Source organism: Solea solea, chromosome 10 (assembly GCF_958295425.1).
Source record: "Solea solea chromosome 10, fSolSol10.1, whole genome shotgun sequence".
Lineage (NCBI taxonomy): Eukaryota > Metazoa > Chordata > Actinopteri > Pleuronectiformes > Soleidae > Solea > Solea solea.
Genome location: NC_081143.1, coordinates 8,257,809 through 8,282,190, shown reverse-complemented (window position 1 = coordinate 8,282,190; position 24,382 = coordinate 8,257,809). Strand labels below are relative to the sequence as shown.

Here is a 24,382-nt window from a genome sequence, read left to right as displayed (position 1 = left end):
TTGATAGTGATGGAGTGATAAGGAAAAATAGGATGAATTATTATGAGATTGTGTGTGTGTGTGTGTGTGTCTGCTTGAGTGCACAGGTGTTTGCCCTGTATAAAAAGGCAGGGTGTGAAGCGAAACGCTTTAGTGGTTTCAGCAGTTTGATTCCTGTCTGGCTCATTCTCTTTCTTCCATTCGCACCCTCTCACAGCTTATTATACAGAACAATCTGGGGGAGTAAACATAACAGGACACGGTGGGCACACACATACACACACACACACAGTAATGATGATGAAATGGTGTGTTAAGACTAGCCACTGATAGCTTTCCAACAGAGGGAGGGGGGACAGAGGGAGGGTCTTGAGGGAGAAGGAGAAAAAGATGACCAATGGCAGGCCTGAAACGTTGAACTTCAAACACAGCGACTGAGCTGAGTTGGAGTGTGCGTGTCCGAGTGCCTCACCATCTCCTATGATGCTCAGTATGGCCAAATCCACCAGCCGTTTCCAGTAGGATCCTTTCTGCAGGGCGATGCCGTAACCTGTAGTTGCAAAGATGTAACCACTGCCGATGGTCACAAGCTTACAGCCGTCATCTCTGCCCGCCATGTAGTTCAACACTGCAGCGTCATAAATGAAAGCATCCAGCTTTCTGTAAGAAGAAGAACACATATTAACATATTATATATTAACCCTTAGAACACAGAGGCTTCCGGCTGCAATACAGTGTATACAGAAGGTACGAGAACGTGCAATATAGAGTGTCTTATATCCTTTTTTTTTTTTTTAAGACAATCTGATGAAACTTTTTAAAGCCTGAACATGTGACCTATTAACAAACATCCCAGGATGTGCACATAAGGAGTTTCCACGGCACAGATCTGTGCCTCGTGAGCACTAAGGGTTAAGAACAGTGGTTCCTATTCTTGAAGGGTTTGTAAAATATTTATCATGAGAGGACATAAAAGGGTTAAAAACACACAAATAAAATGTATCTACAGTACATTTTTTGTCCATTTCAACCATTTGCAGTGAAGTGAAATGTACCTACAAGCCCTCTAAAAGCTTCTTTAATAAAAATGGGTCGAAAAGATAATAAAAAAAAATGCCATCTGCCATCTGCCATCTTAAAAAAGTGCTGAGGGTTCACAAGCAGGTACTTTAACACACTTTAAAGCAAAAGTTCAATATGTTTTGGAAATACTTTCACTTGCTTGTGGAGAGATGACATAATTCAAACTGCCAATTGAATATGAAGCTACACAGAAGAAAGCAGGTGTCTCCAAAAACTACCCTGCACTACAGCAAAAGACAACTTAATCTGTGACAAGCAAACATTGCTTCATTTTAATGGGCTGCAGTCTAAGAACTTTCACATAACAATACACCAATAGGGCACCAGGAATTAAAAACATGTTTAATTAAAAACATATTCAACTGTTACTCCAGGAATTGTTTGTTTGTTTGTAACCACAATTATTTTGGATTTAGTATTTCTGGCAGGTATTATGATGCCAAAAGAGCTTTTCAGTAGTGAAGAGCACGGCAATCTCCCTCACATCTGCAAACAAATCACTCTGACTCCTCGTGATACTCCGTGGTTTCTGGATATTCTTGTACAAATTAGATTAGGAGTCAGGGTTACGGCTGAGAGTTATCCCCTGTGTGTAGGTAAATATTCACACATACAGGATGTCTTTGTTCATGTGGAGCCACACGCTTTCACTCTCAGGTTTTGTCATTATTCTGCGGTGACAGGGTGAATTCAAACCAATCCCCTGTTGTCGGCTGGATAAAACTGAGCTCAGCAAAAACACAAGTTTGATGTATGATTCCAAACCAAACACAATGTAGCCAGGGCCTGATGGATTTGACCAGCATAACAGTAGAATCTATTCTATCTTATAATGAACAGAAACATTGATTTATATAACTCAGTGAATAAACCCTCCACCCCTCTCCTCAGCTAGATATGTATGCGTACACATTTTCACCAAAGGGCAGATGTTAGATAAAAATATCTGTTGTTGAAGAACAGATATCCCATTATATTATATAAAGGATGTTACATGTTTATTTTGCTGTATTTCAAAGGCTATTTAATAACTCTGACTGCAATTTTGAAATGAACTTTCACTTTTGTCCGAGGAACAATTTTTGACTCAACCCATTACACAGCTTTGATGTTATGTAAACACAGATATCAGTCTGATATGCACCATCAAACGAAAAAGGAAAATGTTGTTGTTTTGAGAAAATACTCTAAAGATCAAAAGTAGCACACTAAACTAATAAATGCCGCCATCCTCCCATTAGTGTGTTCAGGACAGAGAATAAAGGTTGAAAACCCCACCACAAATGACACTCTCTCTGCTTTGGCAGCTCCACTTTTTTTTTTTCCAGCAGCAACGTGACTTCATAATGAGCGTTTGCAGACAACATCTACATTTTACCGTCGGTGACAGAAACCCTCAACCTTGTTTCTGCAGCATTTTAGCATGAGCTGGTGCTGGGCCCCATGGGACCTGGTTTATATGTGACTCAGTCCCCCCCCCCCATTTCATTTCACATGTTCTTAAGCATACATGCTGTCTGAAAACACAATTACTCTCTCAGGTATAATAAAGCTCAACTTGATGTGAGCTGGCTTGACATGCTAACAGTACCCAGTCTTGAGGCTGACTAGTGCATCCTGGACGCCGGTCTGATGGTATTTGGTCATGTACTGGTGCATATCTGGATAGTTCTTCCTGATGTTGCGCTCGGTGCTGCCGTTAGGAACCGTCCCAAAGCGGAATGGAGGGGAGTAGGAGTACGGACTTTGGAACTGCAGGGAGAGAAAGAAAAAAGAAAAAGGCAATTTACTAAAATAGGTAAGTGATTTAATAAGGCAGTACAAAAAAAGACAGAAACTCAAGAGACAAAGGGGTAGGAATGAGGGACAGTGACGGGAGAAGAAAGGAAGTATAGGTAAAAGACAGTGTGAAAATGTGAAAGTGAAGAAGGGACACACAGGGTGAGGAGAGTGGAGGAAGAGTGACAAGAAGAGACAGAGGAGAGAGGAGGAGGGAGTGGACTCATCAGTCATCATCATTGTGTGTCCAGTCTAGCGTGAGACTGGCCAAGGTTCTGCTGACACTGCCAGCCTCTGCAAACTGCAATTACACACACACACACACACACACAAACAAGCACACGCGCACACAAATACAAACACACGTCTTTGATCCGTGCTGCATGTGTGTGAGCCTGTGGGGCTGCTGTGCTGGCACTGTTCATATGATGACAGCTGAAGCTGATATGAAGACCAGAGGCTTTGGGCTGTTGAAGACCAGTGGCTTTCCCCGGAGAGTCCAGTGTGGCCGTGGGGCTGGCATCCATTACAAGAGCAACTGTGACTGTGAATGTGTGTGTGTGTGTTTCCATATGTTTTCAGTCCTACCTTCTTGTCAGACAGCCCTGTGACTTGGTCCACAAACTCTTCCTGGATCATGAAGGCAGCCAGGTTGGCAGTGTAGGAGGCCAGGAAGATGACAGCAAAGAAGGCCCACACCGACACGATGAACTTACTGGTGGTGCCCTTTGGGTTCTGCACGGGTACTGAGTTATTGAACACCAGACCCCACAGCAGCCATATGGCCTTACCAATGGTGAATGATGGACCATGTGGGTCTGATAGAGACAGAGAAAGGGAGGAGAACAGGGGGAAATAAAGCCAGTTATTATGGACTGAAGAACCAACAGAGACATGAGAGATACAGGAGTAAAGGATGAAAGCTTAATCTCACAGTTGACCATTTCTACGAGGCAAATCTTGAGGTAAAAATTGCAAATAAAATAAAAAATAAATAAAAAATTGCATAAATTGCAAAGGCTGCAGTTGTAATTGCTCAATGTTCTATACTTAATGGTAAAAAAAAAAATTTAATACATAACTGTACAAAGTTAAAACAATTCATAACATTACGTTTTCATCTTTTCATTAGCACATGGTAATCAATACTTTAATGGAGTCATGCAGTAATGATCCGTGACATGTTCAATCCATAATACAGTTAATATTGACCTGAACCTTGGCTTGAAACACATTACATTATCCAATCAAATCGCAACATCAAGATCTGACAGAAAGACTGCAATTAAATATGTTCCTCCAAATCGTTCAGCCATGAACAAACATTCAAATACAGCTATTTTGACATGTTTTAACATTACTGATCACATGATCACAAGAGTGTGACAGTGAATAAGCGGAAACTGAGGAAGTGAAATAGAAAACAGCCATAATTAACATCATTATTTACTCTTGTGATTTTCCCACTGTGACAAGTCACGATGGCTACTGTGAAAAGGAGCCACAAAACTCAAACCCATACATCCCACCCCCTCCTGATGGCACGCATGTCAAAGATTGTGAATTTCAGCTTCACTTTTTCTGCCATTTTTACCAGGACTTTCTCTCAAATGTCTGGCCATGTTTGTGACGCAGGTAGCGACAACAGACAACAAACAGGGTCAGTGATATATTATATATATGTATATATATATATATATATATATATATATATATATATATACATATATATAAATATATATATATATATAAATATAAATAAGTATTTGCTTGCTTATGGACCCAATGGTAAACTCTTATAGAGAGCTTTCATGTGTAGAAGGAGGAAGAGAAAGGCTTTTGACAGGCAATGGTAATAATATGACAAATTTTTGCAGAGGTCAATGTCAACACAATTTTTGTTTTGATTGACCTTTACTTCAAGCCAACAAATGGAGTAAATAAATCACCGTCTGCTAACTAACATGATTTCCAACTGCTGGGCACAATCAAACATAATGGATGTTTTTCAGATTAATATTTTATTTAAATAAAAAAACAAAAGTACAGAACTTCTTCTGGAGCTGAAGACCTGCTTCTGTTTCTTGCCTTCCTCCCCTGCCCTGCCCTCCATCGAGGAACTGGAGCAGAGCTGAGAATTAAAGGCACTTCAAGGATTTTTCTGATAGTTTTGCTGCGTTAATGTGCTCGTTGACTCAAAAACAAGCAGCTGGAAGTAAAAATGGACATGAACTGAGCTTCTGCAGTGTGTGACTGAGACGCCGCTGCAGCTCTGTGTGACACACACACATGCAGTCTACAAGGATTAGGAGAAAACTATTCATGGGTACTTCTTGGCGTTGTCAGCCAAAGAGAGAGTCAGTGACATCAGACTTTCTCCACCTCCCAGGTGATCCTGCAGAGCTTTCTGAGAGGACGACCATAGGTCGATATTTACTAGCCTAGTTGTTATGCTTCTGCCTTTCCTCCATCAATCATGCTGTGCACCGCTTGACGCGAAATTGAAATACCGCTATACCGAAAAAAGAAAGAGACATATGTATTGTGTATTAGGGCCATGCATGAAGAGAAATGTTTTTTTTGCCATGACAAGATTAATGTACAATGTGAAATAAATGCTCTTAGAAACATCGGGTTCAGACTTCAAACTCCACATGTCGACATTAAACTCAAAATTTTAAGAATAAAGTTGAAATATCATGTAGAGATTGAAGTCAACATTAATCTGGATTTTAATCTCGACATTGCGTCTCGACATGTCCTGCAGAAAGAGACCGATCCGCAGAGGCTACAAGACGAAACTTTAAAAGCACACTTTTTTCACACAGTAACTTCACCAGACACAGTAGTTATATTGATCTGCTAGATAACTGCTAAAGCGTTAACAGAGCTGTGTATGAATGTGTTCAGTAAACATCATTCATTGAGGATGTTCATATTTTTTGCCCAGTTTTCAAGAATAATTTTCATTATCTGGCAGTTATTTACAATATACTGCATGTTAAAATAGTGTATTAACAAATTAAAATGAAGAAAAACATTTTTATTGAGAAACAAAACACTGTAGTTGTACATGAACACCAGATTTTGCGTGTTAGATTTGAAATTTGAGTCTCTGTCTAAATGTGCAAAAACAGGCCAAAAAATGGAAACTATGTACAGGCCTTTTTCCAAATCTCTCCTCTTCCTGCAACAGGGAAATTACCGTAATAACCACACGTTGGCTTTTGACTTGCCACTTCTCAGCTTTCAGAAACCGTTGTAATTTTTCCAATAGCACAAACCGTTAACGCATAATTACGGCGATGCAAACGTGTGCTTGCGCAAACGTGATGTCGGCTATACGCTCGGTGTTAAAGGGTTAACAAACTGTGAATGCAGCTCATGTTCACTCACACACCCGTTCACTTTTTGAACTGTGACCTTAGTTCAACATTAAAAAGATGAAATATGCATGTGGACTAGATCATTCCTCATGCACATGACCTTTGACCTACTAGTGTGACCAGGCACAATACTGAGAGTGAAAAACGTAAATGTGGTACTATTCCTTTAATGATACTCTTACAAGTGATCGACATAGGAAACATTCACTGTTAATAGAAAACCTTCATTAAAAACACAGTGAAATCAGAGACATTCATTAGAGTTACGGTGCAGTGAGAAGCCATCAGGAAACCCAGAATAAGTGCTAGGTAGTTTCAACAAGGAAAGTGCAGGAGTAGAGCGTGTTCAAGACAAGTTAGGTGGTGTTAAGACACTCTCACCTATGGCACAGATTTATAGAACCAATCAAATAAATTCAAGTCAACACTTAAATTGAGCTCAACAATAATCTTTAATTTCCTGTTCTTTCAGCTAACGACAGTATTGGCAACCAGCTTAGGGACCTTCACTGTCTAAAATCAGGGTAATAACAGGTCACCTCTTTAGCTTCAGGGAAAGCTTGGATTTGTGTTTGTTGCTCTTGGGAGAAAAGATTGGTGTGATATTCCTGATGACACATGTGCGCATGTGTGTGTGTGTGTGTGTGTGTGTGTGTGTGTGTTTGTGAAAGCCTACCTTTGCCTTGGGCCAAGTTGCGGTTGAAGCCCAACGGACTGACAAACTCAAAGAGGAAGACGGCGATGGCTGTGACGATGAGCAGCATCACAAACATCATCACCCAAACTGATGCGCTGAAGGGCTCTGAGGGGAAGAAGAGAGCGGCGACAGAGAGAAGAGAGTGGAGAGTTTAAAATCAACTACACGAGACAGAGAGACATTACGGAGGAACAGGTGACGCATAAAAAGTGCGGCAGGGAGAGAGTAAGCGGAGACAGACTTTGGACTCAGGGAAAAAAAGGTGAAGAAGAAAGAAAGACGAGGGATGAGGGGGAGACAAAGCAGGGAAAAGATGATTGAGGGGAGAACGGTAGACAGAGTGAGTGGAGAGGGGAGGGAGAGGAGGAGAGGAGGAGAGGAGGAGAGGGAGAGTTAGTCACAGAGAGTTTGACGGAGCACATTTCCATATTTCTCATTATTCCCTTGGATGAGAGCTGAGAGAGGGAGAAGCCTGGAGCAGGGGAGATGGCTGAGCAAGGGGGAGAGAGAAGGAAGGAGGGAGAGCAATGTGAGTGATCTGATGTGCCCTGCTGTGGGCATATGCATGTGATCTGTACTTGTGTGTGATGTGCGCATACCATGTGTAAGTGTGTGTGTGTGTGTGTGTTTGTGTTCAGTGTGTAGCAGGGCAGGAGTTCAGAGAGAGAGGGATGCGTACCAGAAACCCAGACAAATGTGTGTGTGTGTGCGTGTGACAACCAGAGTTAGCCAACCCTGAGAGATTGTGCACTGAGGTGCCTCTAATATGAGTGTGAGAGATACTGAACCGTCACTGATACCCTGGCCCAGGCTCAAAACACACACTTGCTCAAAGACACATATACACACACACGCACACATACAGCTTTCAGCGTATACACGTTCCGCCTAGGCACATTCATTCACCACACATCCTTGATTCAATACACAAACGTCCTAAAATATTCGTGCAGTATCAACACACGTTTTTTTTTTCCCCTCGCACACACGCATTCTGACACATGACTTGATACACAGCGACCAACACACGCATGGTCCAATACATCCCCTCGCTCTCTGCATCGCTCCAATGACAATACAAGACATTAGGCGAGCACAGAGGAGAACGCTTTTGTTTCTACTCATCTGAACAACTGGAGGAGAAGAGAGGGAGGGAGGGAGAGGAGGTGAGTATCAAGACTGCTTTGTCTCAGCTGACTTTTCACATAAAAAAACAAAAAAAACAAAAAAAACAGCTGGCACGCTCCATTTCCTCTGCTCTGGTAGAAATATTAATGTGCTCAGGGTGTTGAGGCCCAGATAAAGTCAAAGTACAAGTAGAATTTGGCCAGTCTATACTGTCAGAATGAAATATTCTATATAAAATGTGGGTTTTTTTGCCAACAGCTCCTCCCTCTCAGCTCACTGGGAGTCAGACAGACATAAAGAAGAAAGATGACAGAAAAGAGAGGAAATTTACAATAAGGAAAGACAAAAGAATGATAAATGTACCGAGGAAGGCAGAGGGCGAGACGGTGCCATTGCTGCGAGACACCATGACACTGATGCCAGTCTCCACAAAGGGCACAGAGAAGTCAATGGCCTCTGACCTCTCCTCGTTGATGGTTAATGAACCGACTGCCATGATCGCTTTCTTATACACCACCTGGGGGACAGAGAGGACAATAGTCATATTGAGCTCAAAAGTCATAACAGTTATTTTGGATGTGAAAAAAAAACACAGTGACTGCGAGTGTAAGAGCAGAATGTGGACAATAGTTGGAGGCACTTCCACCCAAAAGAGATGAAAAGTAAAAATGCAGCTGTCGTTTTCACTGTGCCACCATTCTGGGTGTCTGAATGTATTCTGACAGACGGACACTCTGCTCATAAAGCTGTCATTTTTACTACATCGTGAAATGTTGGTTTTTCTTCTTTTCTTTTCTTTCTCCGATTTAATTGTCTAATGGCTTCGAGCAGTCTGCCTCCTAAACACAACCTCCTATGGATCATACTGGCAGGTGCCATTATCAGACCTTTCACGGTTCAGTATCAGTCTTTAAGCGTTTAACAGTGATCGCGCTAAGCTTTCATTGAATCTATAAATAATTCCCATGCGCACATTATTGGTCAAGTGAGGTACATTTATCCCCCACATGTCCAAGGGCTTCTTGATCTGTACTTTAAATAATAGTTTTTTTACATAACTTAACAAGTGATTGTGTTTTAAAACATAAACAACAGCATCAGAGAACACTGCCACAGAATATTTTAAAAGAAAGTCAGCGCGGTGATGCAGCGGGTAGTACTTTTGCCTCATAACAAGAGGGATTTCTGTACAAACCCCCAATTTAATGAAATAATAATTTGACCAACTTCATACACACTGAACTAAAGTGAAATTATGGAAAGGCATTAACGTGACTCAAAATTTAAAGGTGAAGTTATGCATTCAATTGTCTAAATTACTATCATTATTATATCAACAAAACAACAACAATATTACTACTTAATGCAATAGAAACAATAACAATAATGATAATAACAACGACTTGTCCAGGGCCATTGAAAGTAGAACAAATAAAAAAAATAAAACAAACTAAGAACGGTAAATAAATGATCATGATAATGACTCAAGTTGTTCAAAGCCTTTGTGAACAGAAGTGTTTTGATGAATCTTTTGAAGACAACAAGAATCCAAATGCTTAATTAACCAAGAAGTGCATATTCAATTTTTTTTTTATACTCTGCTACTTAGGATTCTTCTGACAATTCAAACACATGCAGACAGGAGTTAGTTCAATCAGAGACTCTAAATGACTAATATCTGGCTCCAGCTCACTCACTGACCCTCACAGGATCAGTCGTATTGATAAAGGATGGATTATAAATGATCCGTATGGAGGTGGGGGTGGTTTGGGCAATCAGCTGTAGGAGAGAGGCAGGAGCAGAGGCAGGAGCAGCGCCAGGTGAGTTAACCCTGCGGTGAATCAACAATCAACCTTCTTTGTCTCTGCCGTCGCGGCTGGACCAGGAGAAGAGCTGCTCCTGCTGAGCCAGCTGTGCCCTGCATCTCTCTGACAGCCGATTGCCCCGCAATCTGTAAATCAGTTTTAAATCTTCAGTGTCACGACTGATCCAGGTTTACGTGTGGTGACACCAGTTGGATCACATAATGTAGTTTTAAAGGCTAAATCTGCCAATATCTCACTATGTTTTTGAACCCAACAAATATTATGAAATAAATCAGTACTTCAACATGCCAGAGCCTGAGATGTGTTATTATTCTGCTCATGGCACTGGAGCATGAGGACTCTTTGCCTTTGCTTTGATCAGGGACATAATGTTGAAAAATAACCTGTTCTCATCCCAAGAGCCTCATATACCGCCGCTCTTTTACGTCCCTCTGCGTTGCCTGAAAGAGACGCACCGGGCTTTCAAATGACTCCCATGTAAACCCACTGGCGGCGCCTTTAGACGCTCAGAGCAGAGCAGCGGTACAATAAAAGAGTATGAGGTTAGGGTTAGGATAAATATCCGGGGTTAGGCTGAGTGGATATTCACTGTTGGCTCACACTCAGACAGACTTCTATTTTAATAATATGATCAGGATTTCCATGACCAATAATAAATCATAAATAATTATAAATAATAGAGTATACGTGTTCCTTGTCAGTGACTGCCTTGTACTGGCTTGATGCTCACAGTGACATAAAAGTGTGGACGGACACTCAGGGCAGTTGCTCTGAGCGGCTAAATGTGCCATCTGGTGTGTCTCCTTCAGACGTGGAAGGAGACCCTGTGTGTCTGTAAGAGGACGCTGAGGGACGTGACACAGCGGCGGTATATGACCCTCTTGGAATACAAAACAAGGACTGAACATAACTTTAACTTAGCTCTATTTGAGTTATGTTTATTTTTTCTTAAACCACACTTTTCTGCAGTTAACTAATACAAGGAAAAATCAGTAAAATGAGTGGAGAAATAGAATGACAACACTACCATCCATGAGGCACAACTCAACAGTTTGATGCGTAATAAAAAGACATGAATCGTGAAAATGGAATGACCTTCACAGGCCCAGTTGAACCGAATATTTTTCGTTAAGAATTAACAGAGTTACAGGGACTTGCAGAATCACTTGTAGTCAACATTGATGCTGTTCTGGTGGCCACATCTGTTAGACTGTGAGCAGCATAATTCAAAAAGTAAATGAAAGATCTGGATGACATTTTCTGGAGATGTAGGTTATGGCCCAAGGAAGAAATAGTTGGATTTTGCTGGCGGTTCAGACATGGACATATTCAGGGTTTTTTAAAACAAAAACAAAAAAAAAAAACAAATGTTAATATTGCAAGATAGAGCAGTATATTGCTACTGTGTGATACTCAGCTGTCTTGGCAGGTGACTACACTCTGTGAGTGCTTTTTGTAGTTTGTGTCTGTATTTCTGAACCCCTTTAAAAGAACAAATGGGCTTATAGGTCTAAGTACCAAAGGCAGGGAAAGGAAGTTATTATATTATTTGCTGGCAATGATGGAATGACATCAGCTTTAGAAGAACTCACTGATATATGGCATTACCCTGTAAGCCAGACCAGTGCTGGCTCATGTTAATTCACTCTTGCAGATGGTCTGGCCTCCCTCCCTTTCTGACTGATTTCCATCTATCCTGAAAGTGGTTGGACAAAACCATTTACCTACAATGAGGCAGGTTGGATACGGTAATGGATAGAGGAGCATTTTTGTTAGCATCCAAGATGACTACTGCTGATATGGAGAGGTCTGTTGAATCCACTATTTGAGACAATTATGATATAAAGACGATGGCATACTCTGGGGAACAAAGGCCTCTCTGCAGCACAATGCAGTCTGTTTACATTTTGTCACACATTTCATTGCCCTGACCGAATGTAGGTCTGCTCTCTGACCCTTGATAACAGCTGTGGGTAATGGGATATGAACTGAAAAGTTTAAAATCCATTTGCAAATGCAAATTGCTCTTGCTGAGCTAGGCTTGTAGACAGTGTGTGACATTTAAATGGTTAGAAATGCAATGGAATTACTTGACATTTGGGAAATATTGTACACTTACACTTGAGACTAAAGCAACCGGACTGATGTCACTGTTATACTGTATTGGTTTATCAGGTGTGAGCCTCAGCCAGTGAGCTTAGCTTAGCATAAAGGCCTGGAGCTATGGCCGTAAGACTCAGTGTGTTATTCGTGACCATTAGCTGAGATGAAAGAAGAAAAAAAAACAACACTTTTTAACCGCATTTTTTACCCCATAGAAGAAGAAGAAGAAGAAAAAGAAGCTGCTCGTGGGTAAATGTTAGCATAAATCCTGATCCAGAGTGGCATTATTACTAACTTAATATTAATGGCGTTATTAAGCAATAATTCCATTATGATCTTTCAGCATAATGTAAACGTAAAGCCTCCATAGACAATGTTTAAAGCCTTGCGGACATTAAGAGAGACTCTGACTAATCACAGACCAGTTAAGAAAAGTTGGTGCCCCCATTGGCTGTTGTGTGCAGCTACACATATACAGTATGTCCCATCAAAGGAAAGGTTATCTTTTCCAGCATTGGCAGCAACTGCCTATGCTACAAAGCAACCTAAAAAAGAAAAATTCGTTATACAGGGTTGGACAATAAAAGCAATAAATTGTTGTGTCAGTATCAGCAATATCAGGGTGGAGTTTTGCAGAGATCAAGAGATTTTTCTAAGTCATCTCTCTGCTGTGTTTACACCTGAGGCGGTTTTGTCACGCAACAAGTTTACGTACATAGTCAATGCAAATACGCGATATTCACGGGCGGCACGACTCATGTGATTGGTGTGCAGCGACGCAACATATTCGCACACGTCTGACGCGTGAGTTGAAATCCTTCAAAGATGCGATGGCCAATCAGCGTTGAGATTCAGAACGACTCTGCTTTCAGAAAACTCAGAGTCCACACGTGCACGACATGTTATCTCTGCAGAGAAGAAACCGTTTTGTGTGGTTTCACAACACACCACACAGAGCTGGACAAAACTTGGCGAGCTTCAATGTTATGAACGTTTTGGAGTTATGGAGACGACCGACGTTTCCACAACAATGCTTTGATTTATGGTGAAAAGAAGGTCCGTTAAGGTCTGTTTAAAATACGGCCACTCCAATCACGTCACAAGATGCACAACATTATCCCACGGTGCGATAGCGTGACAAATCACGTTTGGTGTAAACACAGCATTAGTGTGTATGTGTGTGTGTGTTATCTGGTGGGAGTGGGTTTGGACCGAGTGCATTTATACCAAAACAATAGTATTTCAGAATCTGGGGATGGCGCTCAACAAACAAAAATCCTCATTATACTTCCTACTGCAGCTTAAAGTAAAAAAACTAAATAACATTGAATATTTATTTAAATGCTCACAGACAGCGTAAGAGAGATGGGCTGATGAATAGTAGGAGAAAAAGACGCGGGTAGGCAGTACCTCTCCAACCATGCCATTCCAGACATTGTTGATCTTCTTGCCGTGTTTTCCATTTGTAACCAGGTAAAGGTCGTAAGTGAACTTGACGTTCCTCGCTATCTTCTTCAGAATATCAATGCAGAAGCCCTTGCAGCACTGCTTTATGTAGGAGCCTCCTGATGTGCTGTTACTGAAACACACACAGACACACACAGACATGATTAGGGCATATTTCATATAAAAAACACTTTACACAGGTGAATGTGTGCAGCACTGTAATACACTATAATCTCGTTGCCTGCTCCTTCCACACCCGCTGCTACCGTCAAAGTGTAAAACTAGAATTGCAACAGCGGACAGTAATCATAAATATTGCTGAAGGGTAGTCAGAACATGTACGTGTGTATTTCCCTGAACGCCAACTAACCAAACCACATGAAAACACGGGGGTACTGAGCAGATGCTGCTGGGCTTTAAATAGAGCTGGGCTCTGCAGAACAGTCCCATCCACATGATTAAAATATCAGCTGTCCTTCCCCTCGTCTCTCCCGTCATTCTTCTAAGTCGTCTTTTTCCTCCGTCCTCACAGCAACACAAACGGGCTGCACAGAGCGAGAACTGTTTGTTCCGGGAAACTTTTCCGAGAGCCACGCAAATAATTCTCATAACCCATTAAACCCAACCAGCAAATTTCAAAACTATTTCCATAAAAATAAATTCTGCTCCCTGTGCTGGCCATCTTTGATGTAGCACATATTGATTGGTACAGCTCTTCTGTGACCTTTGCAATTGCCATTTTGGCAGACTCCAGTTCAAGAGAACGTTCATGAAGAACGGAGGAATTCGAGAGAAGATGTGAAACATTAAAGGATTGGATCTTTTAACGGCAGTCAACTGTGTCTGTGGCACAGCATCATATGTGTGTGTAAAAAAGAGAGCATGAGCCTAGTATACATTCTGGAAGTGATTGTGTGTGTGTGTGTGTGTGTGTGTGTGAGTCTACATATGTACAGCATGTGCCCCAGGTGTTCTAATGCACACTGTAAACATGAGCTCTTCCCAGCTGAGCCCTCCCTGTGTCCATATGTCACCATGTAAACACACACACACACACACACACACACACACACACAGCAACAACGATGAAGTCCCCAAGGTAATCGCACAGTGCATCTGTTTGATTCACGTCATACTTTTGTATCAGCAAACATACACAAATAAAGTGCAAGTAGGGCCACTGAGTAAATGGAGCAGTAATGGATCGTGGCTTGATGCGCTGTATGTGTGTACGCATGTATGGACACATGGTTTGACGACACGCAGGGACAGCAAACGCGACGTAAATGAAGAACCAGAAGTTGTCTCGGCCTGTGACTGCGCACACGTCTGTGGCAAGAGGATGACAAATCTCGGGTCAGGTCACATGTTGAACTTTCAAAACGCAGGGATTCCATTGTCCAATTGTTCAATTGTGCGTGTCCAAAAGTGACATGGAGCCGAAATATTCCATCGCTTTCACTGTGAGTTGACAGAAAACCTTTTGCAAAAAATGTATATACATTTTCAGAGAGAAAAAGATGAATCCTAATAATTATCCTGAACAATTGTAATTGTTTTTATTGCCTGCATGCAGTCACAAGTGGAATTACTGAAGACAATATGGATTTTATTTGGGTTTTCCATTGTGCGGATGCCAGTGATCAGTCACACGCACAATACAATTATGGTACTGAGCCAGTGACAAATAAAATAGCAGAAACCATGATTACTACTTGTGTTTTGAAGACAGGCTGTATATAGATGAGCAAAGATGTGAACTGCAGAGATTAGCGGCGAGAAAAAAGCTGTCTTGTCCTGTCGTACAGAAGCTTCTCACCGAGGTGTCCGTATAGAGCAGATAATTGGAGCAAAACCCGAGATGTCAAAGAATCCAAGGGAAGAATCACTGAGAAAGTTTTACTCCCTCTGACTATATTTGAGAACTATCTCAGCATTGTTTACACACTTGAGAAGGCTGCCACATATTTCAGCCACTACAATAAATGCCTCTCAGTTGTTTTTGTTTTTTTCTACCAGAAGAGCCGACAATATCGTTTGATGTGTTGATTTTTTCGGAGAAAGCGCAAAAGCTTTACGCACGTCATATTTTTTACACCCGACATCAACACACTGGAATGAACTGAGCTGAAATTTTAAAACAGAATAGGAATAAAATATGTGTAACAGTAATAATAATAATAATAATAATGATAATGAAATAGACTGCGGCATCTTTCATAGTACCCAAATTTGCTTTTCAGAGTTGGAGAAAAACAATAACAAACAAAGGCCAGAAAAAAACAACAGTAAATAATGACAGGATTACTTGGGCTAATGACTCTAGTTTTATAACGTCTGTGAACAGATGATTTGGGGAATCTTTTGAAGAATCCATACAAATGCTTAATTGACCAAGAATATAAATGCTTAATTTTAGTAAAAAATAATTTAATTTTAGGACAGTTTCGCAAAGCGTGTGTGTGTGTGTCAGTAGGGGGTTTCTCTGGATACAGTGGCGTGGAGACTGTGAGTGGAGTGTAGAGCGTGAATGGTTGTTTGTCTCTGTATGCAAGCTTTGTGACCTGTCCACGGTTTTCCCCTGCGACTGGCCCCAGTGATTCCTGTGAACCCAAGAGATAAGTGATAGATAATGAATGGATCTCTTTAAAATCAATAACATCATCCCCACTGGTATAGATCGAGGTTTATAGGTGGTGACACCTTTGTTTAGAGTGGGTGGATGGATGGATGGATGGATGGTGATATATAAGCATTGATGTGAGTGGTGACGATGAAAATAAATGTATCTATACACTGAAAAAAAGAAAAAATCACGTTCGATGAAGTCGCACATCAGTCTGTGAATTTGTGAAAGCTCTTTTCATTAGCTGACACTTTTATCAACAGCAGCAGACAACTAATAAGTTAACATTCCTGGCATCACGTCAAATAAAATGGAAAATAAGTGACAGGAGGTGTGTGTTTTTTGTAGAATGAAAACAAAAGTGGTTTAGGACAGAGTACCTCCAGAACATGGTGCAGAATGAAGATTAGACAAATAAAATATTCATATGTGCAAAAGGTTTTTTTCTTCCTTTTCCCCACTTTTTTTTTTTTTTACAATAGAAATGATACAGTATAATGCTGCTATCCCATCTGGAGTGTGAGAAGGACATTTTACTATTGAGGAGCAGCACAAATAAGAGTCACGGCCAGGTGAAATGATGATGTAGCTGCAGCAGGGAGCACAGAGCTAAGTGTCCGCTTGTAACACTGACAAAAAAGGATAGACCACAGCATGGAGATATGGACATGCTGCTCCCACAGGAGCCTTGAATGCCAGAACCAGGATTTAGAATTTGATGTGAACAGCCACCGGCAGCCAGTGGGAGGAAGGTGAGGAGCAAGGGGACGCAACAAGGGGGTGGGGGGGGGGACCTCGGGAGGCTGACGGCAGGGAAGGCTGTAAGGTGGTTTGTAGCCGCTGAACAGAATATTTTACAAGGCTGTGTGGGTGCAGTAATCCAGACGGGAGGTGACAAAAGGTGGAACAGTGTACCACATTAAACACCTTCTCATTTACTGTCACGCTTGGATTTATTTCTTTCAGTTTTTTACATGGAGCGCGCATGTTTACAGAAAAAGCTGTAAATGTGGCGTGGTCCATTGAGGAAACCAAAATACCAGTTTTTAAATTTACATTAAAGGTCCAGTGTGTTAGATTTAGATGAAATTATTTCTATTAGGAAAAAAACTGAATGTAAAATCATAAATCAATATATGATTTTTTTCTATAATAATTGTTGTTTTTTTATTATTACAGAATTAACCCTTTATATCAGGAGTATGGCCTCAGTATGGAGGCCGCTGTTTTTTGATCACCATGTTGTCACCATTCATTCTCAAGTTTCACTAAACAATAATTCATTACTGAAGTGAAATTTGATTTGCACAAATTAGGACGGCAACCAATATTAAGTTTATTTAAGAAAATAGTTTGACTTCCTTAAGGTTTGTAATTTCACTAAAACAACACTTTGGATCAAGACACCAAATATACTTTAAGCTACACGTTAAATCATATTAGATGGAGAAAACCCTGATGGCTTTATATTTAAAGTTAAATCTGAAAAGAAGGTCTGCATATTACATTCTAGAAATGTCTTTCCGACTTAATTATTTCAATTCTTCACGTTCAGTGATATTTAAAGTTCAACATTTAGTATTCAGAGGTTCAATTTTACATCACTTAAGTTTCTTAAAAGACTCAAATCCCCGTGGACTTTATTCTGCCTCCATATCAAACATTTTAATAATGTAGGTTCTCTTTTGCATTAAAATAATTATATACAATGAACCAAATTGAAATATCACAATGAATAATGCATGAATCATACTGTTTATGAACATCAGGTAGAAAAGAATAAGCAGAATTATTAAATAGCAATGAGAAAGGTTTAAATAAGTAACACTAACACAGCACAATGTATAAGGAAGTGTGTGTGACACATGCAATTACAGAGCAGACAAAAAAAAAGCAAGTGCAGAGACAGATTGGCATTAGCGAGTTAGCACCAACAAAAAAAACAATAAATTATTAACACTGACAGAAGTACTTTGCCAGAATGTGTTAAAACTCTCTCAGAAGAAGTTTGGATTCAGTAAAACTGTGGTGACAAAGACTCAGGTCACGTGAGGTAAGCTAGTCTGAATGAGTGAGACACTGTGCGCCTCTTCTGCCTCAGTTTAATGAGCAATTAAGTCAAATTTGACGCCGACAAATATTTTTCATGAGGCAAATAAATCAATGTACACAGTAGAAACAATGTTATTGACGGACGACATTCACGGCATCGTATACTGTCGACCGTGGAGTTTTGTGTGTGCACAGTGTATATATTACAGCCACACACGTTTGAATTTCAGTCTCAAGGACAAACGGACAGATGACTCATTATTATATAAAGTAAAAATGAGTGGGCCCAGCATAAATCTTTGTAGAATAAAAGTGGACAAGCAAAGGGCAGCTGATTGGCCAGTGTGTTCTCAGACAGGCTAAGATTTATATTATAGATTATAAAGGACAGTAAAAGTTGGTAGATTACAGCGTGTGAGATCAAAAGACAAAACAAAGACAACACGATTTAATTTGAACAAATGAGTGCCTGTTTCACATCCTGTGAAACCTCCAGCCTCTCCATTGTGCCTTTAAACAAGTGCGGTTTTCAAATGGCTCTTGATTTCATGCGAGTAGTGGGCAGGTAGTGGGTGTTATTTGTTCACCACCACATCAAGTGTGTGGGTACTTACTCTTTGACGTGTTTGCGGCAGGGCACCGAGTTTCTCATGCAGGTGCCGGTGAGGATGTCCACGTTGTCCACAATGACAAAAGGTTTCTCCTCCAGGGTGACGATGGAGAGGTGGTTCTCATCCGCATCCTCATCCCCATGGGAGTTATACCTCGGCCACACGGGGAACATCAATGACAACGTCCCGTTTTCCCAGCGACCCATCTGTGCGGGCAAAAACACACACACACACACACACGCACATGCAGCCACTGTAATTAAAGTGTTCTGACTTTTTAATTTCCTTGCTTCTCTGCAAATAGATTGTATCAATTTGTTACCTTCTCCCACTTCCTTTCACTATTCAGGACGATGACAACCAATTTGGGGTTGGCCTGGTAACCATCTGGAGTGAAGGATAAGTCTCGCCCTTCACTCCACACATGCATCATGTGTCTGAAACACAAGGGATTAAAAAAAAACAAAAAACAAAAGGAGTAGGAAGCTGTTATTTGCTTTTGTTTTGCCTCTGTTAGTGTTGAGCACAACAAGAGCTGATACATTTGAAATAACAAGTTAAGCACTCTGTAATCACTGCATGAGTACTCTTGAAATCAATGCTGTCTTCACCCACAGTGTGTGCATGCATGCCTGAGTATGTATGTGTGCGCACACATCTATTTGTGTGTAGGAGGGAGGAAGAGTCAGAGGCCACATATCTCACCCATCAACATTCGGCATTGATTTCTCCACAGATATTCGCCTGAAAGACAAGCCACCGGTGCAACACGGCTGCCCTCACTCTCTTACTCACTAGCGTTGCCCTGCATCCACAAACAGATGCTTTGGTGAAATATTTACACACTCGCTAAAGTGAAGCAGTGGAGCGGAGTAAATGAATCAGTATCGCACAAAGTGATTTGGGATTAGGAATATGCTCATGCCGGTAACACGATATTCAGAAAGTGAGGATGCTCTGAGAGGTGAACTCGGACCCGGTGGGGGGAAAAGGTGGGTTGTCAAAGGATGTTTACTGAAAAGACCAAATCACTAGAGGGACAGCGGCGTCCCAAAAACAGAAAACCCTTTGTATCCTTGAGGTCTTATGTTGTGTTTTATTAGAAATTGTTCGACTCATTCTGACACTGTGTCCAAACATGGTTGGTCGGATGCATGATAATGCTATATGACGGATTCTTTGAAGGATTTGTCTGGACATACATTAAAGGTCCAATGAAAATATCTGTCCTACCGCCAACATAACCATGTCCACCATGTCTGCTTGACATGCTTAAGATTTGGCAGGTGAGTGACTAATGGTGTCGGTGTCAGTGTTTGCAGTGCTGACTTTGTTTGGACCAGAAAGGCAAGAGGTATCGGTAGAAATGCGACATGGAGAAATTAATGGAGGCAGATGGTGCCTTCATCTTCCTTTGATCTGTATGCAGGTTACTGCGGCAACCATGGTAGTAAATTACAAACTCTAATGTTCTTAATGTAGGCAATATTATAATTATTCCCTGAGAATGAGTGTTTTATCTTTATATAAGGAGCTGGGTCATCTCTACAGAGACTACCATGTTTTTACAGTAGACAAACTACACATCTTTGAGTTTTGATGCCAACAGTAGGCTACAACACACATGTGGGCTTATTGAATGTACTACCATTCATACAAATATATAATAAAATGTTAAAATTGAATATTGTTTCTTGGACAAACAAGCCAGTGTGTGCGCAGTGATTACAACGCAAAGGGAGATCAACATCCCAGACTCACTAATAACGGCTCGGCCCGACTGTACTTTATTCGATTTGTTTTTCATTACTTTAGTACCTCCTCAATGTGGGCAGGGTTGTCATACCACTGCTGCATGAAACTGCCGTGACACAAGACACAAACTTGTGATGAGCAAAGCAGTTGTTTTCGCTGTAACCAAATCATTAGAATGGTTCATTAAAAAGAGTTCAGTACTTCCTGCATGACCGGAGCACAGACTCCATCTGACACAGACACTGAACTAAATACAGCTGAACGGGTTGTGATTTGGCTCACGATCGCCTGCTTCCAGCAGTGCTGTCGCTAAATACACCAACGTTGGAGACTAACGCAAGTTATTATTATTTAACTGATCCACAGTTCGACATTGTTCAGTTTGTTTCTTGTGTCAGACGTCGCGCTCATGACTCTTCCAGTGACGAGAATCTGACCAATCAGAAGCGGGCAAACTGTCAACGTCACATTTTAGTAACGCTTGGAGCTTTGGCAGAGCAGGTAACAGGTACTATCACTAATGGAAAAGCAAAAAAAAAATGAGTAAAGTCGAGCCGTGCCCTGCCGAGTCATGCTAGAACTATATAGTGGAAAGCACCATGAGTAAAGAAAGGGTGTAGTGAAAGGAGTTCTCTGTTTGTTCACTGTCTGCATTCTAACCATTACATATCACTAGTTCTGACATACTGGACCTTTAAATGGACGCACTGCTCTTATGCTGTATAAATTCTCTAATCTAAAACATAGCTTTGGGGGTTTTTTTGGGTCAGAGGGGACGCAGGGTTGCAGTGAATTCATGCATAAAATCTAATATTTCGGGAGGAAGTCAAGATGAATAAGGAGAATTGTCTGAGTGCTGTTTTACATGCACCCCATGGACCAAAAGCAACGATAATTACACTCCAGCTCAAATGAGTGGGATTTTATGTCGTCTCATCTGCAGGAGATGTATCAGAGTTGACACTATTTGATAAATATTGTTATTGGACAGTGGATTAGAGAAGGGTACATTAAGCACCAGCTTTTAGAAAGACTTGGATATAAGGCTGCGCTGTTTTAAAGCGCACTGCATTCACACAGAGTAAAAAGCAAATAAAAGGTCCCGGTCTCCCTCACATGCCGGCGCTGCAAAAATACCAAACAGCTCTGCGGTGGGAATACCCTCGCTCCCTCAGCAAACACAAATAATTAAATACGAAACTACAAAGTTAAATATAAGAAGCACCTCTGAGCTTTGTAACGGAACCAGCCATTTTACTATCAACTCATTCTGAGTATTAGTGATGTGTCAAGACATCTATATGTTTTTTCTTCTTGTTTGGAAAGCCTTCATGGTGCAGCAGGTATTGCCCCTGTCACAGTGAATTGCCACAGCTGAATACAAGATAGCAGAAACACTGAGGCAATCTATTCTGGGAAGATGCTGTCTCCTGTTTCACGTTAGTTACCATTTCTGGAGCCAAAGTCTTTTCATTCACACAGATAGGCCTGGTGTGTTTTGGAGGAATGTAAAATAAGTATTTACAATCTGATATTTCTATGAATATGTATAGTCGAGCTACACAGAGCGTTTAAAATAAAACGTAAGGCTACAAGAGTCTCAATGGTTTATGCAAAACCTTTGGCATTGCAAATTCAATGAAGGGTTTTTAGTCGCAGCATCAGCAGCATCTGCAGCATCAGAGGAAAATATGCTCCATTGTAAATGCCATCTTTAAAATGTAGGTCCTGTGTGTGGAGCATTTTTCTCTTACTGGGGTACTTGGGTAGCCATTGTGTGAGCACTATTCTAAAAGTATGAATACAGAATGAGGGCAGGCTCCTCTCAAAATCTGCATTATGGTAGCAGGGAGCATCTTTTCAGACAAAAAGAACAGCTTGGGGGTTTGCATGGTACAGTGACTCCATCAAAGAAAAGAACCTTTTTTTAAATTTACTACAACGACAAACATCAGTTAAAAAAGAACCTGTGTTGTTGTGAAGTCCAAATACACCGAGCCAGAGTCTGAGTCATTAATTTCTATCAAGCAGGGATTGACAGGGAATCCAACAGTGTTGATAGTGTCTTTTAAGAGCCAGATTATGTTGTCTTATTCCTCTCTTGTTTACACGCACACTGCAGCAAGATTGTATCTCGACATACATGCAGAATTCTGATCACAGCCTCACTACTTCAGAGTCAGGGTGGAGGGAAATCCAACCTGTCAGTTTATTATCACAAAAATTGGCTGAACTTGTTTTGACAAATATGCAAATTCTATCCAATAAGTTGGTGAGACAAATGAGGTGCCACTGACAGAAGGAAAAGAGACTGTTCTGGAAAAGGTTTGAGCTGCTATTGAGGTCTAAGTTATATTAGATCAACCTGTCAGCAACTGCGGCATTGTATGGGCATTGATATATATTTCTGATGGGTTAATAAGAGTGAAAATGGGATAATAAAGACATTATGGTGGAAATCATACTGTGGCTCCCATTCTAATGAGGCACGCTATAAGTCACAGATGAACAGAGCCTGCAACGTTATGTTTTAATTCATTTTTATATGGTCGGCTGAATTAATAATCATATTTTAGCCGGTGTATATGCCTCATATTCAAGATGTAGTCACAGCATCACAGGAAAAGCCTGGCTGAGAGCTGAGGCAGCTACTGGTCCATCCAAAAGACAAAATAGCATCATCTACGAAATACCCTGCCTATCATGCATTAAAACATACTTTGGAGAAACAGGAAGAACAATTGCTACATGTGAAAGTGAACACAGGAAGGAATGTGAAAAAGAAGCAACAGGAAGACAGAAGTAACTTTCAACGAGTAAAAGTAGAGCAAAAAAACTTGAAATCAGCCATATCTGACCACTGCAAAAGGGGAAATCACATCAGGGACTGGGAAAAGACAAAAGTCATCTGCTCTGACAGTAACAAACACAACCACTGGATCAGGAAACCACCTCCGAGAACCATCAACTGGGATGAGGGATCTTAATCCTAACACATCTGGGATTCTAACCACGCCCCCTGCTGTCTGATGTCCTGTTGAGGACAACATCCCAGGTGTGTGATAGGATGACTGTAGTCAGAAATCTGCATGCATTATTTGAGATTCAATCTTGCCGCAGTATGAGTATAAATATATAATATAAGTATAGTAACAGGATGCAAGACACGTAACATCACGTGACCCTTCTGAAGAAGACCACAGGAAGTGTTTGAAACATGTCATGGTAATCAAAAAACCTTGTTTTTCTGTCCGACTGAACGAAAATTAAGTTAAAATCATGTTCTCTGCATTGTTCTCTTCTTAAATAAACAATCGGCGTCGCAAAACAATCGGCATTGTTTTTCTGAAATTCCCATCCCCGTGGAAGAGATGAAAATAGAATGAAAGTGATGTATGTGAACGTGGAAGGGAACTCCCCACTATGAGGTAGCGTAATGTGCAGGGTGAAGGCAAAGGGAAGGTAAAGGTTAAAGGAGGCAGTGATGTAACCTTAAGGATGCCAACAGCTCGAAAACACCAAACAACAAGTTGACAAGTTTCAACCAAAAAGCCGTCTATTACAGCTTTATTCAGGCAACAGGCAGTTTTATGTCCCTGGTCGGTCCAGTTGGTATTTTTGCTCGGTCACTGTCGAAAAGGTCAGCAGTAGCGAGACGCCAGTAAGGATGTACTGTAGATACTTTCACTCAGAGCCAATGTTGTGCGATAATATGTACTCCTGCTACAAAAATCTATTTTTAGAATACAGCAGTGGGAGGAAAAGCCAGCAGCCAGGCTACAGTCTCAAATCACAATTTGAACAAACAGTTAAACAAAAGGGGGTACAGTGACTCCATCAAACACCATAATATAGACAAAACATCAGCAAAGACAAAAAAGAACTCCTGCTTTAGTTTGGGTTTGAATGAA

At 40.9% G+C, this 24,382-nt stretch overlaps 1 protein-coding gene across 1 annotated transcript in view; it reads right to left on the bottom strand.

Moving 5' to 3' along the window:
- Positions 1-24,382, bottom strand: part of grin2ab (glutamate receptor, ionotropic, N-methyl D-aspartate 2A, b) — a 129,339-nt gene that overhangs the window by 5,585 nt on the left and 99,372 nt on the right. Inside the window, exons 9-16 of the mRNA XM_058641284.1 lie at positions 19,039-19,153; positions 18,720-18,922; positions 13,392-13,560; positions 8,416-8,569; positions 6,904-7,029; positions 3,430-3,659; positions 2,654-2,814; positions 452-639 (exon numbers count right to left, since the gene is read on the bottom strand). Of these exons, the coding sequence (XP_058497267.1) occupies positions 452-639; positions 2,654-2,814; positions 3,430-3,659; positions 6,904-7,029; positions 8,416-8,569; positions 13,392-13,560; positions 18,720-18,922; positions 19,039-19,153 (1,346 nt within the window). The remainder of the gene's footprint in view (positions 1-451; positions 640-2,653; positions 2,815-3,429; positions 3,660-6,903; positions 7,030-8,415; positions 8,570-13,391; positions 13,561-18,719; positions 18,923-19,038; positions 19,154-24,382) is intronic.